Consider the following 16434-nt stretch of genomic DNA (forward strand, 5'->3'; position numbering starts at 1 on the left):
CAAACCTAATTAGGAAGCTCTCTCATTAGTCTTCCAGAAAAATTAGCACAGCTTATGCTAATTACTCCTGTAAAATTTAATAAACTCATTGAAATGGGAATAGTCTAATGAGGTTTTATTTATTGAACTAGAATAGCTATATGGAAAAAAAGGTTAGAACATGGGAATCTCCACTGTGGCAATAAAAGTACAATTTATTCAATTCCTGCCCAGGAATTTTATAGCAAACCTTTTAAATTCAAATTTGAGTTACCGTTTGAATGTTAAATCTATGTAGAATGTAATAACAGGAAGTGGTTCATTTTTTATTTTATTTTTTTGCTACTACTAGGCTGAATGCACACAGAGTCACTTGTAACAGAAATTGTTGCACCCTGAATTGTTTTGCATCGCACTCGCTTCCTCCAAAGACTCGTCTCCACCACATCTCCATGAACTTGCAGGTGCTTTTAGGGGGATGCATGCACCTTCCGCTTAAAAAATGATAATGTACCTTAAAATAGATGTTACGCCCTATCTCATTTTGCTATACTTTCTGTACAATGTAAACTGTATCATCCTGTTGTAAAATGAACTAAGGAAGACAGGGAACACATGAAGGGCCAGTTGGGGCATGGGGGAAAGCTGTTACCAGCACAGCTTGTGCCAAAGCAACAAATGGCTTTTAAAATGTCATTTATTGGGGATACTGGGCTCCGTTCAGTGTAGTGCTCAGGAGATTCTTGCGTCAGTACTGTACAAGCATTTCTGTTCGTGCAAACCAAACAGTATCTCCTCTCTTCCTCCCTTACACTGTTCTGGGAGTTCTCCTGACCCTCTGGAGCAGGTTTGGGGAGGCAATGGGGCACACAGCAGTGGAGGAGAGAGGGAAAAGCCCACTAGTGCAATGATTTCATTTGAAGCAGCCCTAGGGCTTTTATTTTAATCTGTGTGATTGTGTTTGAAATTATTTTACAGCATCTCTAAGGCATCTGTGTGTGTACGCACACGTGCACAACACAAACACAAACACACTGAGGCCATAACTCAGCAGAACTCTGTGGTAAAAGCAAATGCCCTGGTAACTCTGGTAGGGTTGGGAAGGACCAATGTATGGTAAGCAGAATTCATAGCCTGTGTCTGGCATCCTTGAGCAGCTGACAGGACCCTAGTACCTACTCATCTCCAACCTTAATTCCCCACCACCACCACCACCTGTGGCATTTGGAGCAGTGCCAGGTGACTGTATCAAGCCATCACTTTAATTTCTCTCAATGCCCCAAACTTTTTGTCACTCTGAGGAATTGTGGGGAATTTAAAGGGTAACTAAATCCAGCAACACAGCACTCCTTGAAGTGCTATCATTGTAGCCAGGTGACAAGGTGCAATGATAGAGACGGGACACTTTGCCCACGTTCCCCTCAAGCCTGGAGCCAGCCATACAATACTGGGCTATATGAACCGATGGTATAAAGCAACTTCTTTTGCTCTGTAATACAAACTGCCTATGAGAAAAATAGATTGATGCCACAGTATGGAGGGAAGACAGATCTCTAGAGTATAGAAAATTTCCTAAGGTCATTTTGATCGCAATCAAAACGTGCTCCTCTAAATACAAAGTCATTTCCCAGTGCATCTGCTGAGGCAGTTCCAACACTCTACATTTATGATTAAATGGCTCCAGTTCATTCTGACTATTATAAATGAATATAAATGATAATTGGAGGCAAAAGAGCATGTTATACAACTCTGTAGGTACAAAGGTTTTACATGTGTCATATATCCCCACTTTTCATAACACACAAATGTAATCGCTTTTAAGCTGCCTATATTCACCAGTGTATCTTTGAATTTTCAGAGATTCGCAATTGTCCAGAATTGTCAATACTCACATGTGGCTACTGTCATTCAAAATTTTCCAGACATGCTCCAAAATCATTTAGAGTGTATGTGTAAAAATCGTAAGTATCCTTCTTGATCAGACATTTGAAAAACCATATTCTGCAGATATAGCAAAGAGGTAGTAATCCTCATAAGGAAACATGTCTATGATTTAAATGTGATCCTTGCCTACTTAAATGTAGCATTTAAGGTGCCCATTCTATTAATACAGGTCAAATACAAGACTGAGCAGTCTGCTAGGCATCAGAGAACATCTTTGCAAACTCTCTCCCTCTCCCCAAATGTGTCCTGCGAAGGATCACTTGCAAATAAAAAATAGCTAAATATGGTTTTGCATATCAATTGGCATAATAGCTTACAATTTTATGCACGCCAGAGTGACAGCAGAGTGCAACTCAACATATGTTCCAGCTCGTGACGGCTTTTTAATGTTAAAACAATTTGTAAAGTACTCTGTTTAAAACACAGGCTTCATATAGATTGTTTTATGCTTTTCTAAGCCAAGGGGGAAATAATATGCACAGGGTAAATGTCACTAGTAACATCACCAGAGCCACTAGCTGTACAAAGCGCATACTTTATTTTGCCTAAATTGTTTGAACTAGCCCTGGCCAAGAAAAAGGTTTTAAGTACCCTACTGGGACAGATGCTAAGCGGCAACAATAGAAGCCACACTAATGCGATCCAGGTAACTCAATCCTGTTTCAAAAACACAGGGAAGGCTAATTACAGCACAGCTGAGTCAAATTTCTTATGCCACTGCAACCCAAAGGAGCGGGTCAAAATCAGATGTTATTCAAACCACAGTCATATCAACCTTCCATATCAAAGTCACCACTTAAAACCGAGGGAAGAATTTTAAAAGATTAACCAGTTCACACTCAAAATGTGTGGTGAGGCAAAGTTTAATAGAGCCCAGTTCCACAACGAAATTTCAGCTTTTAATCTGCCTCAGCTCAAAGTTTTTGCAATGCTGGTGAAGTACTGTATGACCCAAGTTGTCCAAAACTACTAAGAAGAGGAACAATGTGCAGAAGAGGGTGCCTGGATCAGATGACTGATTTCAGCTTAGTAAGTCAAGATATGAACAGCTTTTGCCTATCCACACAAGCAAAACAGCAAACCTAATTAACCATAGTTTTCCAATCATTCATTTCCAAAAAACCATGGCTTTGAAACAAGCCAGGATATGAAACCACAGTTTGAAGTCAGTTTAGCACCCCTCACTTGCTCCAAAGCTTATAACCATTTTCTCCTCAGCTTGGACAAAATGAGAAATTGTGGTTAATTATAGATTTTGCAATTTGACTTCTTGCAATATGAAGGGAGGAACACAGGATCTTCATGCATGGGCAAAAATGCTTGTTCGTCTCTTGGCTTACTAAGCTGAAATATGCTTGACCAAAATGCAGTCAGTGCCAATGGTTTTATTCCTAAAATGAACCACAGCCAGCACATCTATATGTAGGTAGAACCACACACATTTCACGTTCAGTATCTATCTCGTTGTCGAGAACCATGTAGGAGACATATACCGTAAATTTTCCATGCAACTGCAAGTGCCATCTTTAAGTCCCCATCAGACTATAATACACCTTGAATACACAACAGACACAATTAATTACTTTTGTGCTCTCCTGTGTTCACCTAACGCTCTTCAGCAAAGCAAGTATGCAATATAAATTCACTGCAACTGTACTGTAAACTAACTCAGGAATAATTTGCAAAGACATTTGCCATGAAAGCATAACTTCTTGTTTCAAAAGCCATACCAAAGACATAAAACTACATAAATACAATGGCTTATCAATCATGTCTTTCCAGTCACTGCGTAACAGAATGCCACCTTGCTTTACGTCACACGGCACTTTCTGAGCAATCCAACAAAGAGGATGAATTGAAGGTTGCGAACATTAACTCAGGCAGCAAAGCAAGAGGAAGAGTTCCACACCACAATGATATAGTACTCCTTCTCTTAACTGATAATGGACAGTATCAGCCTTGCGTGGTCACTTAATTCTCACAAAGTAATGCGACATCGTAACAGTTTATCATATGTTTCTGTATGACGAGCTTCAATAATTAAAATGTAAAAGTGACTCTTTGGCTACAGCGTTGCCTAATTTGCAAGTCTGCCGAGTGCAAATTGCACAGAACAACTCCAGCGAATTTATTGTTCTGCAGTGATTTATTCGGTCATGTCAGATTAGTAATTTGGATCGGTTTAGAAACCGTAATAATTAAGACAGGCAAAATGAATTAATCAACTGACAATACAATCAAAATTGCACTCAAACCAAAGAAAACAAGCTGGAATCTGGGGGGTGGGGGGGGTTGTTGAGAAAGGGGGGGCAGAGGAATCTTTAGTTTTCAGATATCTTAATGCATAAATAAAATAAAACAAACCTTACAATTTAGATAGATTGCATCCAAGGGAACTACTGTAGCTAAAAAGTGATAATGATTCAAACATTTTTCAAAGTAAAAAGTTAAATATTTATAAGCACCCAACCACATTTCATAAATCACAAACTATTATTATTTTATATTCCCGAAGCTTCCCAGGCACAGCATGCGAATCGAGGCGCAGAAAGTTGCAGAGAAAAATGTCCCCCTTTAGGAGCATGAATCAGAGACTAGCACCAGAACGCTCCACAGAGCCTCCACTCACAGTTACATTCCATATGGCCTTTCCACAAAAATCAAAACCTTATAGCATCACTAATTCCCTATGAACGACAAAATTACGCCCACGGACGCACATCATTCTTTGCCCATTAGCAACACAAGGCAGGTGTTTCATTATAATGAGGAGTCGTCGTCCCCCCCACCCCACAAAAAGAAAACCAACTACCACACACACCACAAATAGCTCGAATAAATTCAAGGAAAAGGATAGCAGCCCTTACCTGTCAATTATCACTGGATCTGAAGGAGTCTCATTTCTGTTGCCGCAGCTTTTCTTGTCACAACAGCGGCTACAGAGCAAAAAGGGAGAGGATTTAGTGCAGCCATTACACTCTCAAAATCATAATTACAAATACAGGAGGGTTCACATTGCCAGCTAGAGTTACTGTTCTGTCCCTGTCTGGAAATCAGTTGAATATAGAAGGTCACATATGGGTTAATGACTAGGTCTAACATCTTGTACAGCTGGCAAGCAACAACAATTAATAAATAAAAAGGGGGAAAGAGGGTTATCCCACTTTTTAGGGATAATAATGCAAGATTTCTTGAGATAATGATTATGACCTTCTCCAGTTACATTGCAATGGTTCGAGACGTCCCATAGATAAGTTTAGAAAGAGAGCAGGCAGAAAACTCCTATGGAGAAGAGATTGTTTGAATGCACTCGTTCTGTAGACTGTTAGAACCCTCAATTTCTCAGCTTCTCATTTAAAAACAAAAAACATTTCTAGACCTAATTGTTTTGCAGCTGTTTGTAAACTTGACGGCAAGGTTTGGGAACGCTTGGAATCCAGAAAGCAAAAGAAATTCATAATGTTTTCCATGTTGCATTATTTAAGAACATTCTTCCCACATTTCATTCAATATGCTGGAAGATGCCTGTTTGGAATAAAGACAAAAATGCTACATGGCCATGAAATTTGCATTTACACCTTATTAGCAGGTAATACCAAGTGTGATCATGATCTATTTCCACTTTGACACTTGGTGCTGGAAAACGTACCAACATCTCAAATAATCATCTCTTAACAGTGAGATGCATTTTCATATTTCTTGTTTGACTCTCACGATTCAGTGCACAGGACTGCAGTACAGATCTCTTCAAAAATAGTGATCGGCATTCATAGACCCTAAGGCAAATCTGTCTCTGAAGCCAATTCTGCCTGACCCTCTTTGGCTACCATACCTCTCTGGCAAAACTAATTGCCAACAAGGAATGTCTCGGTCTTTACATTTAAAATCCTATGGTACAGTTCAAAGGCACATGAGGGCACCACCTTGTTGAAGTTAAGCATAACTTGTTCTGATCAGTGCCTGGATGTGTGACTATTGGGAAGCCACGTGTACACTGCCTTGGAGTCCATGACAGAAGAAACAAGGGCATAAATGTAAGAAAATAAAAATAAAACAAATTACAAACACCGGAACAGGTTGGTGGCCATGTTGGCTGGGGCTAGTGGGAATTTCGAGTCCAATAACACCTGAATGGCCACAGTTGTTAGGAGCTGGAGTCAGGTCAGCAAGAAAACACCTGGTGTCAGTGAAGTTAACTGTTTAGTCAAAAGAACCATGGGCGTAGCTACGGGGGGCTCAGCTGCCACCCCTAGAACAAGTAAAACAATAGAAATACTTAACTAACTGATCAATCACATCGGTTCTGCCCCCTAACAAAAGTCCTGCCCCCCCCAAATCCTGGCTACGCCCATGGAAGGAACCAAAACAGTGCAGGCCTAGTGATAACAGCAACCCTTCCCGAGTAGGTCTTGCCCCAATGAGGCAGTTGTGAAGACTAAAGCACCCCACTTTCCCACAGCTCAGTCTCCGCCTCCCGGCGGGGTCCTTCCCCAGCATCCTGAGGCTCCTTTGTCTTGTCTCTGTTTGCTCCACCCTCTTCACTCCTCTCTGTGTTCTGGGAGAGAGCAGGAGGGGGAGACTCCTTGGCTTCTTCAGCAGCCTGCCTCCACCTTGCCTCTTGAGCCTCCCTCCTCTCCAGCCTCCTCTTCTGGACTGCTCTCTGCCACAGCCTCTTTCTGCTCGCCAAACCCTGTTGCCTCTTTTGCTTCCAACACCTCCTGTTCCCAATCTTCTCCCTCTGAGCACCCATTGTTGTCCCACCACCACTCCCCCTGGCTCTGGGCCTTCTTCTCCCAGGGGTTCCCTTGGAGATTTACCAGCTGGTGCCTCCCACCACTAGGGTTGCCAGAGGACAAACTGCTGCCTTCCGGAATTTCCCCCCATATGTCACTTCTGCCTTTGAAATCCTGGTAATGCCCGGGAAATCCTGGACGTATGGCAGCCCTACCCACCACTGCTCTGCATCCAGCCAGTCCATGACAGCAAGTTAAGCCTTCCCCGGTATAACTAATTCTTTCGTGCATTATTGCCCACATATCCTGCTAGAGTTGTGAAGTGTTTTTAAAAAAAGTTATCATAATACATGCTCTTAAATATTCTACTTCCACTGCAATTTAGGCTAAAATATCACACACTTGCTTCTGAGTAGATTAGGGTTGCCATACATCCACTTTTTCCCAGACAGGTCCTCTTTCTTGGGGGGGGGGGGTAAAATTTCAGTTTGGATGGTTTGAATTTGCCAAATCACCCAGGATTTGGCAAACAGAACCAGACAGTGTGTGTGCAAGTATCACTCTTTACTTTTTCTGATCTCTATGGACATGCCCAGTGCTTTTCTTCTGAGGGGACGCAGGGGTATGCATACCCTTAAACATTTTGTGAATTTAAGTTTGGTCTCATTGAGGGGCAGTATTTCAATATGAGTAGGAAAATGAGAGTACGTACCCCCAAACATTTTTTTAGTTAAAAAAAACCAAACTGGATGTGCCTGCTCTCTGTACAAAGACTTGCTTTGCGAGCAGAGCCAGGAAGTATGCATGCGAGGATCGCTCTTAACCTTTTCCTATCTCTATGGTGCACCTGCATGGTGGGTATTGGGATTGGACAGATCAACTGGCTGCCTAGACCTTTCTGAGTCGTTGGCCATGCCAATGCCCAGTAAGTTGCCCATGAGGAAATGGGAATGCCTGGGGTGGTGGGAGATTTGGCTATAGACACTATCATTGTCCTCATCCCTATGTTTAATAAGTTTGTGGTGTCTGTGGATACCTAAAAGGGAATCATGGAAGGCAAACAAAGCCATATGCCCTCAACTTCTAAAGTTAGAGAGATGCATCCTTCTGCATCTTTCTCTTGGTCCTTGTGCATGCCTAAATATACAAATATAGGACTTCGTGCATTCAGACTCCCCTCCCCCCAAAAGAAATTTTCAAGCCATTTTATGGTCTGGGTGCTTCACAGCAACAACTGTCATGTGGAGACCCCCCTCCTCACCCTCACTAAATCACACACTACTTCCTAGCACATACACAAAGCTGGACCAATCATACAGCAGGGTGAAGCAACCTGTTTTAAGTGGCACCATCCGGGTGGATTGAGGAAGGGGCAAATTGCTACCTGAATGACAGAATCATAGTAGGGTAAAGCAGGGGGGTTTGGACTCTGCAATAGGGAGCAAAACGTCTTGGGGCAGAATACCTCATGTGTTACTCACATGACATGGCTGTTGTGACAGGGCTGCTCTGTGCCCTGTGTGTGTATGAGGGGAAGTATTGAACAGAAGCACTTGGGATCAGATACTGATATGATGAAGGAAATTTACATGAAAGCAGTATATGATGTTGGCTTCTTGGCCTCCCATCAAAAATGCTAAAGGGAAGGCCAGGGTTCAGGAAGGCAGGGAAGTGAAGGGTGAAGAGGACAGCAATATTCAATGTGTGACTTGAATCTTGCCAGAATTCAGCCCCTCACTAGAAGCTCACCCTATACCAACTGTGTGTGAAGATAGACTTCTTTCCCCCAGTAGAGTTCTTGGAAGTGTCGTGCCATATAAATAGCTCTCCAGGGAGAGCAACAAAGGTTTGCTTGTGCTGTGCAACAATATAGCGAATAATGTATGGGGACCCACCAAGATTGGCAATAAAATGATAAACGGCACTAACCATAACAGAAGCGCCTTTTACAAAACCAGACTGTTTAAGCAGTTTTACGAAAATAAAAATGGGAAAGAACACACAACTCTTTGCACAGGGCAGAAAGCTCACAGCAGCTATAAAGGGCTTCAAACTTTTTTACTTTTTCACAGATGAATAGATTTCCACACCTGTGGGGAATTGGCATTGTTTTGGTTGCGCCAAATATAATGAGAACCGTTGATTTGTTCTCTGCTCCGTAAAAAATAACTTTTAAGACATATCAGCATCTGAGGACTGTCTATCAATTTTCACACCACCCTGTCATATTTCCCCACACCCCCACACTCATGTACTGCTAGAAACATTTTTCATATCTTTTTTTTAAAAAAGAAAACCTGCAAATAGCACTCCCTTCCAAAGAAGTAGTACTAATTAAAGATGTGACCTCACCTCCTCTCCAAGATGAGTGCAAGATTAAAAAGTGATCGACATAAAATTGTTTTAAATGACTGTTGAAAACTAAGGGCCCCACCCAGACTACTGAGGAATTAGTAAGCGATAAGGAGATGGGCGGAATGCATGCATTAAAATAGTTAGCAATAGAGGGAGAACGCATGGGGACCCACAATGAGTCATATCTGAAAAGAATTGCATTTTTTATCACTTGAGTGTTAAGCACACTCATTCCACTTGTTGATGCCTCATCCCAAACCCATGCCTAGATACCTGGGGTCTCCTCAGAGCAGTTGAACCCCTCAGAACCGAGTTCCACTTTGATTATTGCATGAATTTATATGTAGATACATAAACAGAACAAATAAGGTCATAATGAAGGCACAGTTAAGCACTTTTAAATCTTAATTTTTCTTTTTAAGCATGTGTTTCTCTCTCCCTTTGAAATCAGTAGGATTTAAAATTGTTTAGTTCTGGCTGCATCATGATCATTATATATATTTCTTATTGATTTTCATAAACATAACTTTTGTGAGAGTGAGCTTTAAACAAAGAGTGCTTCTCCTACATTAAACTGGCTTGTTGTTGTTTTTAAAAACAACATATGGACCATGCCAATAAATATACGACTCAAAGCAAATTCATTTTGATGATTCAGAGTTGTTGAGGTGGTTGTGGTTGTTGTTGTTTTAAGAAAGCTAGAGCTGCAGACCAAACTAGGTTTTGCAGGAAATATCTGTGACTGGATCACTGGATGTTTTCCCACCTCTTTAAAAGCAGCCATGAGAGGGTCTAATTTGGACGGGGGCTGTAGTGCAGTGAGGCACAGGGCTGATCCAAATCACACACGCCTGAAACTAATGTCAGCTACATGGGCACCTGTCCATGGCTTCAGGAGGACTATTTCAATCAGGGTCATGGTACACTACAACTCTGATCTCATTAAAGATCCAGTGTGGTGTAGTGGTTAAGAGCGGTGGACTCATAATCTGTTGAACCGGGTTCGTGTCTCCGCTCCTCCACATGTAGCTGCTGGGTGACCTTGGGCTAGTCACACTTCTCTGAAGTCTCTCAGCCTCACTCACCTCACAGAGCATTTTTTGTTGGGGGAGGAAGGGAAAGGAGATTGTTAGCCGCTTTGAGACTCCTTCGGGTAGTGATAAAGCGGGATATCAAATCCAAACTCTTCTTCTTATTCTTATTCTTAAAGCAAGGGTGAGGAACCTGGTGCCCTCCAGGTTGTGGCTGGACTACAACTCCCATATTCCCTGACCATTAGCCATTTTGTCTGGGATGGGTGGGAACTTCAGTCCAACAACATCTGAATGGCCACAGGTTCCCCATGCTGGAATTGAAATCGAATGATCAAAAGGATCGTGGAGGTATATGCACTGGAGAGCCAATCACAAAAACCCCACATCATATCTCATTTGATGCCTAAGAGAGTGAGCAATGACACAGGAAGGCTCTGGATAAAATGTCTTTATCAGTCATGAATTCACTGGGTAGCCACACACACACACAATCTATATAATGGTGAGAATATCAGTCAGCCATACCCAGCAGTTGTGTAAGGATTTCTGCACTGAACAATGTGAAGCTTGGCATATACTGTATAAATGCTAGGTATTTGTTCTGTGTATGTGTGTTGGGTCATTTAGTGCTCTGAGAATGATCAGTCTTGAAACCACCACAGAACAAAAAGCAGAGGTGAACCATCCTGTTCAGAAGCTAATGATGATCTGGGTTATACTATGTTAGAAGATGAGAACGATAGCCCCAAAATAAAATAAAATAATACTGTAACCTGTAATGTGTTGCATTGAGAGTACAGTGGTACCTCGGGTTACATACGCTTCAGGTTACAGACTCCGCTAACCCAGAAATATTACCTCGGGTTAAGAACTTTGCTTCAGGATGAGAACAGAAATCGTGCAGCGGCAGCAGGAGGCCCCATTAGCTAAAGTGGTGCTTCAGGTTAAGAACAGTTTCAGGTTAAGAACAGACCTCCAGAGCGAATTACGTTCTTAAGCCAAGGTACCACTGTATAGTATAGGAAGCTGCCCCTTGCAGATCTTGGGGCCCATTCACATGACTGCCCTTTTTACTGCTGCTTCCAAGGGATGGTAACAAAGGGCCAGAACCTGAATTGTGCCAACTTCGAAGCCTGCCAGAAAGCAGACTGATTTTTACAAGAATTTGGAAGAAAAACTGTTGGAATACGCAGACCAGAAGATAATTGTGATGGGAGATATGAACGGAGTGATATCAGCAGAGATGGATAGATTGAGAAATAATGGATCAAAAGAAGGAAAATTACCTAAAACTTTTTTTGAAATGGCCAAAAACTGCAATTTAATAGATATATGGAGGCTACGACACCCAATGGAGAAACAGTTTACTTTTTATTCGGAACCAAACCAGTCAATGTCTAGAATCGATCAAATTTGGATATCAAATGAATTAACGCCAAGAATCCTCCAAGTAGAAATTCAACCGAGAGTTATCTCAGATCATAGTCCCATCAAACTAGAAATCAAAGGATTTGAAGAAAGAACTTTCAGATGGAAACTGAATGATTATTTATTGGATGATCGGAAAATTGTGCAAGACGCACAGAAGAAATTGAAAGAATATTTTGAAGACAATTGCAATAAAGGAACGAGGATGAACACCGTGTGGGACGCAAGCAAGGCGGTGATGAGAGGCTTTTTTATACAGCAGAATTCGATCAAGAAGAAAAATCGAGAGAAAGAAAAGAAAGAAATTTTAAAACAAATTATGGAAAACGAACAAAAACTAATCAGGAAACCAAACAATGAAAGAATTAAGCAAAGTATCAAGGTTTTACAAACTCAATTTGCAATGATGATAAACAAGGAGGTGGAATGGAATATAAAAAAACTGAGACAAAAGAATTTCGAATTCGCAAACAAGTCAGGAAAATGGCTTGCCTGGCAGACTAAGAAGAGGAAGGAGCAAAATACAATAAATAAAATTGAAGTGGGAGGAACGGAGATAAATAACCCCAAAGATATCAGGAAAGGATTCTTGGAATATTACAGACAATTATATAAAAAGAAAGAAAAGAATAATATGAGGAAAATAGAAAGATATTTAAAAGAGAAAGAGGTGCGAAAGATCCCGACAGAAGCACAAGAAAGGCTGAACACCCCGATAGACATAGAGGAAATAAGAGTGACGATAAAAAAACTGAAAAATGGAAAGGCCCCAGGACCAGACGGCTTTACAGCAAGATATTACAAAGAATTGGGAATATCCCTGTTGATACCACTGAAAGAAGTAATGAACAACATATTAAAGGAGAAAGAAATTCCAGAGACATGGAAGGAAGCACTTATAACCTTTATTCCAAAAGAAGATGCGGACTTAACCCAAGTAAAGAATTATAGACCAATCTCATTATTAAATACGGACTACAAAATTTTCACAGGAATTATAGCAGAAAGATTAAAAAAGGTTTTACAAGGAATTATCCACGACGACCAAGCGGGTTTCCTCCCAGGCAGACAGATGAGAGATAATGTGAGAAATGTAATAAATATTTTAGAATATCTGTCTGCAAGAAACGAGAAACAAGCAATGCTGATGTTCGTGGACGCTGAAAAAGCATTCGACAATGTCGCTTGGGATTTCATGTTGAAAAATATTGAACAAAGAGAAATGGGAAGTCACTTCTTCAATGGAATTAAAGCAATATATACGGAGCAAAAAGCGAAGCTGATAGTGAATAATGTAATAACAGAAGAAATAAAGATTTCTAAGGGTACCAGACAGGGATGCCCATTGTCACCACTACTATTCATTCTGGTCCTGGAGGTGTTATTAGACTCAATAAGGAAAAAAGAAAGTATAAAGGGGGTGTCAGTAGGCCAAAATCAATATAGAGTCAAAGCCTTTGCTGACGACTTAGTCTTGATGATAGAAGATCCGCTGGAGACAGCAGCTGAGATACTGAAGGAAATTGAAACATTTGGAGAGGTGGCAGGTTTCATAATAAACAGGAAAAAAACTAAAATTATAGTCAAAAACATGGAAAAAGCAACAATGGAGGCACTGCAGCAACAAATTGGTATTGAAATTGTCAAAAAGGTCAAATATCTGGGAATATGGCTAACCCCAAAAAATATTGATCTGTTCCAAAACAACTATATCCCGGTGTGGAATGGAATTAAGAAGGATCTGGAAGTATGGAATAGATTAAAACTATCCTTCTGGGGTAGAATCTCAATGATTAAGATGCTAGTGCTACCAAAGATGCTGTTTTTATTCCAGATGTTACCAATATTAAAAGGAGTGGCGATTTTTAAGGAATGGCAAAGGACGATCTCTAGATACATATGGCAGGGCAAAAAGCCGAGAATTAAATATAAATTACTAACAGATGCAAAAGAAAGGGGAGGCTTTGCCCTGCCAGATCTGAAGTTATACTACGAAGCATCGTGTCTTTGCTGGCTAAAAGAATGGATTAAACTTAAAAATACAAAACTCCTAGACCTGGAAGGATTCGACAACAGATTCGGGTGGCACGCGTATCTTTGGAAAGAAAAGAAGAAGGGATATAAAACCTTTGAAAACCACATCTTCCGGAAATCGCTATGGGAAGTTTGGGACAGATACAAAAATATATTGGAAGGGGGGGTGCCACATTGGCTATCCCCGTTAGAGGTCATGGGGGTCAAAAAAGAAAATATGAGAAGTGATTGGATTACCTATGGAGATTTGGTGGAGAAAGAAGGAGGAAAGTGGAGACTAAAACCATACGAACAAGTTAAAGAATACGTCTTTGATTGGCTGCATTACCATCAAATAAATGAAATGTTTAAAAAGGATGTGAAAGAAAAGGGGTATAAAGAAAAAGATTCGAGATACCAAATAGAGATAGTGAATAACGACTCCAAAACAATTTCTAAAATGTATAAAATTTTGTTAGAATGGCACACAATAGATGAGGAGGTGAAAGTAGTTATGATTCAATGGGCCAAAGATTTAGGATACAACATAGACCTTGGTGATTGGCAGAAAATATGGAATGAAAACTTGAAATTTACGGCATGTGTTACATTAAAAGAAAACGTAATGAAGATGGTTTACAGGTGGTATATGACACCTGCAAAATTAGCAAAGATGTACAAAACCTGTAATAAATGTTGGAGGTGTAAGGAGAAGGAAGGTACATTTATGCACATGTGGTGGGATTGTAAAAAAGTAAGGGGGTTCTGGGAGATGATACACAATGAACTAAAGAAAATGCTAAAATATAGCTTTGTTAAGAAACCAGAACTCTTCCTGCTGGGAATAACAAGAACGGATATAAGTAGGAGAGACTGTAAACTGTTTCAATATGCTACCGTCGCAGCAAGGACATTGTTGGCCCAGAGGTGGAAACAAGAAGAGGTTCCGACTCTGGAGGAATGGAGGTCAAAACTAACAGACTACGCAGAGTTAGACAAATTAACAGGGAAAATTAGATACCAAAAAGACCAGAAATCCATTGAGGACTGGGGGAAATTTACAGAGTATTTGAAAAACATATGTGAGGATAGCACAACGCTAGCGTGTTTCAAAGAAGCTTTGTGAAAATAGAAGGAGTATTGCCAAAAGGCAAGCAAGGATAGAAATATAATATTTAATGGCAATATCTAAAGAAGGAATGTGAGGAGAGGATTTGAACTACGAAAGATTGTCAGAGAAGTTGAGGGAGGTCCAAACAAGGTGAAATATGTGATATATAAATGGATTGGTTTATTATTTTTTTTATGGAAAAACTTTAATAAAAATTTATTACAAAAAAAACAGAAAGCATCCAGACAACTGTCTGATTAACTGCCATTTAAATGTAAACACAAGCTGACGATAACACAAATTTTCTATGGTGAAAAGAGGACGATGCTCTTTAGAAGTCAGGTTGCACCTTGATATCTCTGTTGCACAATGGCCGCTAACAAAAATTAGCTTTGCAATATTCTCCTTTAATATGAATTATTAAGCTATTCTTGTCCTCAGCATTATTCTTATTTTTATCGTCACCAAAAGAACCATCTCTTCAAGATACTTGGAAATCCTGTGCAGTAAACAACCAACCGCTTGTAATCTCAATTCAGTTCTTTGCCGTTTCCACTCATCCAGGATTTCTCCTCTACATCTGAGCCCTTTGTTTCCTCCACAACACAGTCCCTTCCATTTTGTAAATATTCGGTTTTGGTGACATAAACTCAAAGTTTTATTGTGCCGTTAGCCTTGATCGAAGGCGCTGCTGAAAGTTGTTTGGGAATTAAATATCTAAAACAAGCTATTCTGAAGCACAGGGCCTTCACTATTTCATGTCTGGAATGAAGAAATTTCATCTTAGAGAGAGCAAGCTGTCTTTCACACCATATGGCTAATGGTAGTGCATAGCAATTAGCTGGGCTGATTAATGGGGAACAGACTCTAATTTTATGCTTATAATTGAGGCTGCATTTGAACCCCTGGTGCAGATTCAGCACATCCCAGCTTCCACTTATAGCAGGCAGGGAAGCGAGTGGTAGAGAAACCAAGGCTGGAACACACACCCTCCAAACCTTCCTTATTGTTGAAAAGTGTGGTATCAGTACAACCAATCAGAGGTTTGTGCATTAAGATCAGGCAGCCAGATAGAATAAAGAGCATCTTGTATAGTTTGGTCAACATCAACGAATGCTCACATTGGCCCTAAAATATTTTAACAGGGTATTACCCTCTTATTTCAAGCAACATGTCCTTTTCTGCCTGCATGCATTTGTAAAGCAGTGAGAAATTGAAAGATCTATTGCACATTTAAGAACAATGCAAATACTACATCAAGTAAATTCAAAATTTTGGCCTAGAATGTTGTTTTCATTTCAAGGTATATTGGAGCCATGTAATTTACTGACACAGATATTAAAATTGGCTAACATCTAGTTATTTTTTGCATTTTTGGTTTATTTAAAGTAAATATGTAGAGTTTTGTATAATTTAAGGAGAACAGACTACTGTGTGTTGGCACTATAAATGAAAGGAAGTCTTGTGGGTGTTAAAATTCCAAGTGCCATCTGTTCACACTGAAATCATGGGGAATTTTGTCACTATCTTCAATAAAGCGTGGTTAGCGTCTTATCTGATATAGTTGGAGCCCAGAGAAATCAGACTGAAATTTGTGCTGCTTAAATGTAAACAATGTTAAGTTCTTTCCCCGCCCCGCATTTCGAACTTTCTCCAAATTACACCCATTATATGCACTTCAATAGAACAGTTCTCGCCTCAAGGAGCTCTCAATTTTAACAGTGGCACAACAGGCAGAAATTCAACACGTGTGTGCTGTCCTGTATGGAGATATGGGGAAGCTTCACCTGTTGGATTTCTGCCTGCAGCACAGTAAAACTGTAAATGATCCCCGTGT

General features: G+C 40.4%; 1 protein-coding gene across 8 annotated transcripts in view; it reads right to left on the reverse strand.

Moving 5' to 3' along the window:
• Window positions 1–16434, reverse strand: part of EBF1 (EBF transcription factor 1) — a 377261-nt gene that overhangs the window by 338367 nt on the left and 22460 nt on the right. For all 8 annotated transcript variants that reach the window (XM_081851539.1, XM_081851535.1, XM_081851538.1 and 5 more), the window contains exon 6: window positions 4791–4859. In XM_081851539.1, coding sequence (XP_081707665.1) covers window positions 4791–4859 — 69 coding nt within the window. The remainder of the gene's footprint in view (window positions 1–4790; window positions 4860–16434) is intronic.

The sequence above is a fragment of the Podarcis erhardii genome (genome assembly GCF_964252035.2).
Source record: "Podarcis erhardii genome assembly, chromosome: 2".
NCBI classification, from domain to species: Eukaryota; Metazoa; Chordata; class Lepidosauria; order Squamata; family Lacertidae; genus Podarcis; species Podarcis erhardii.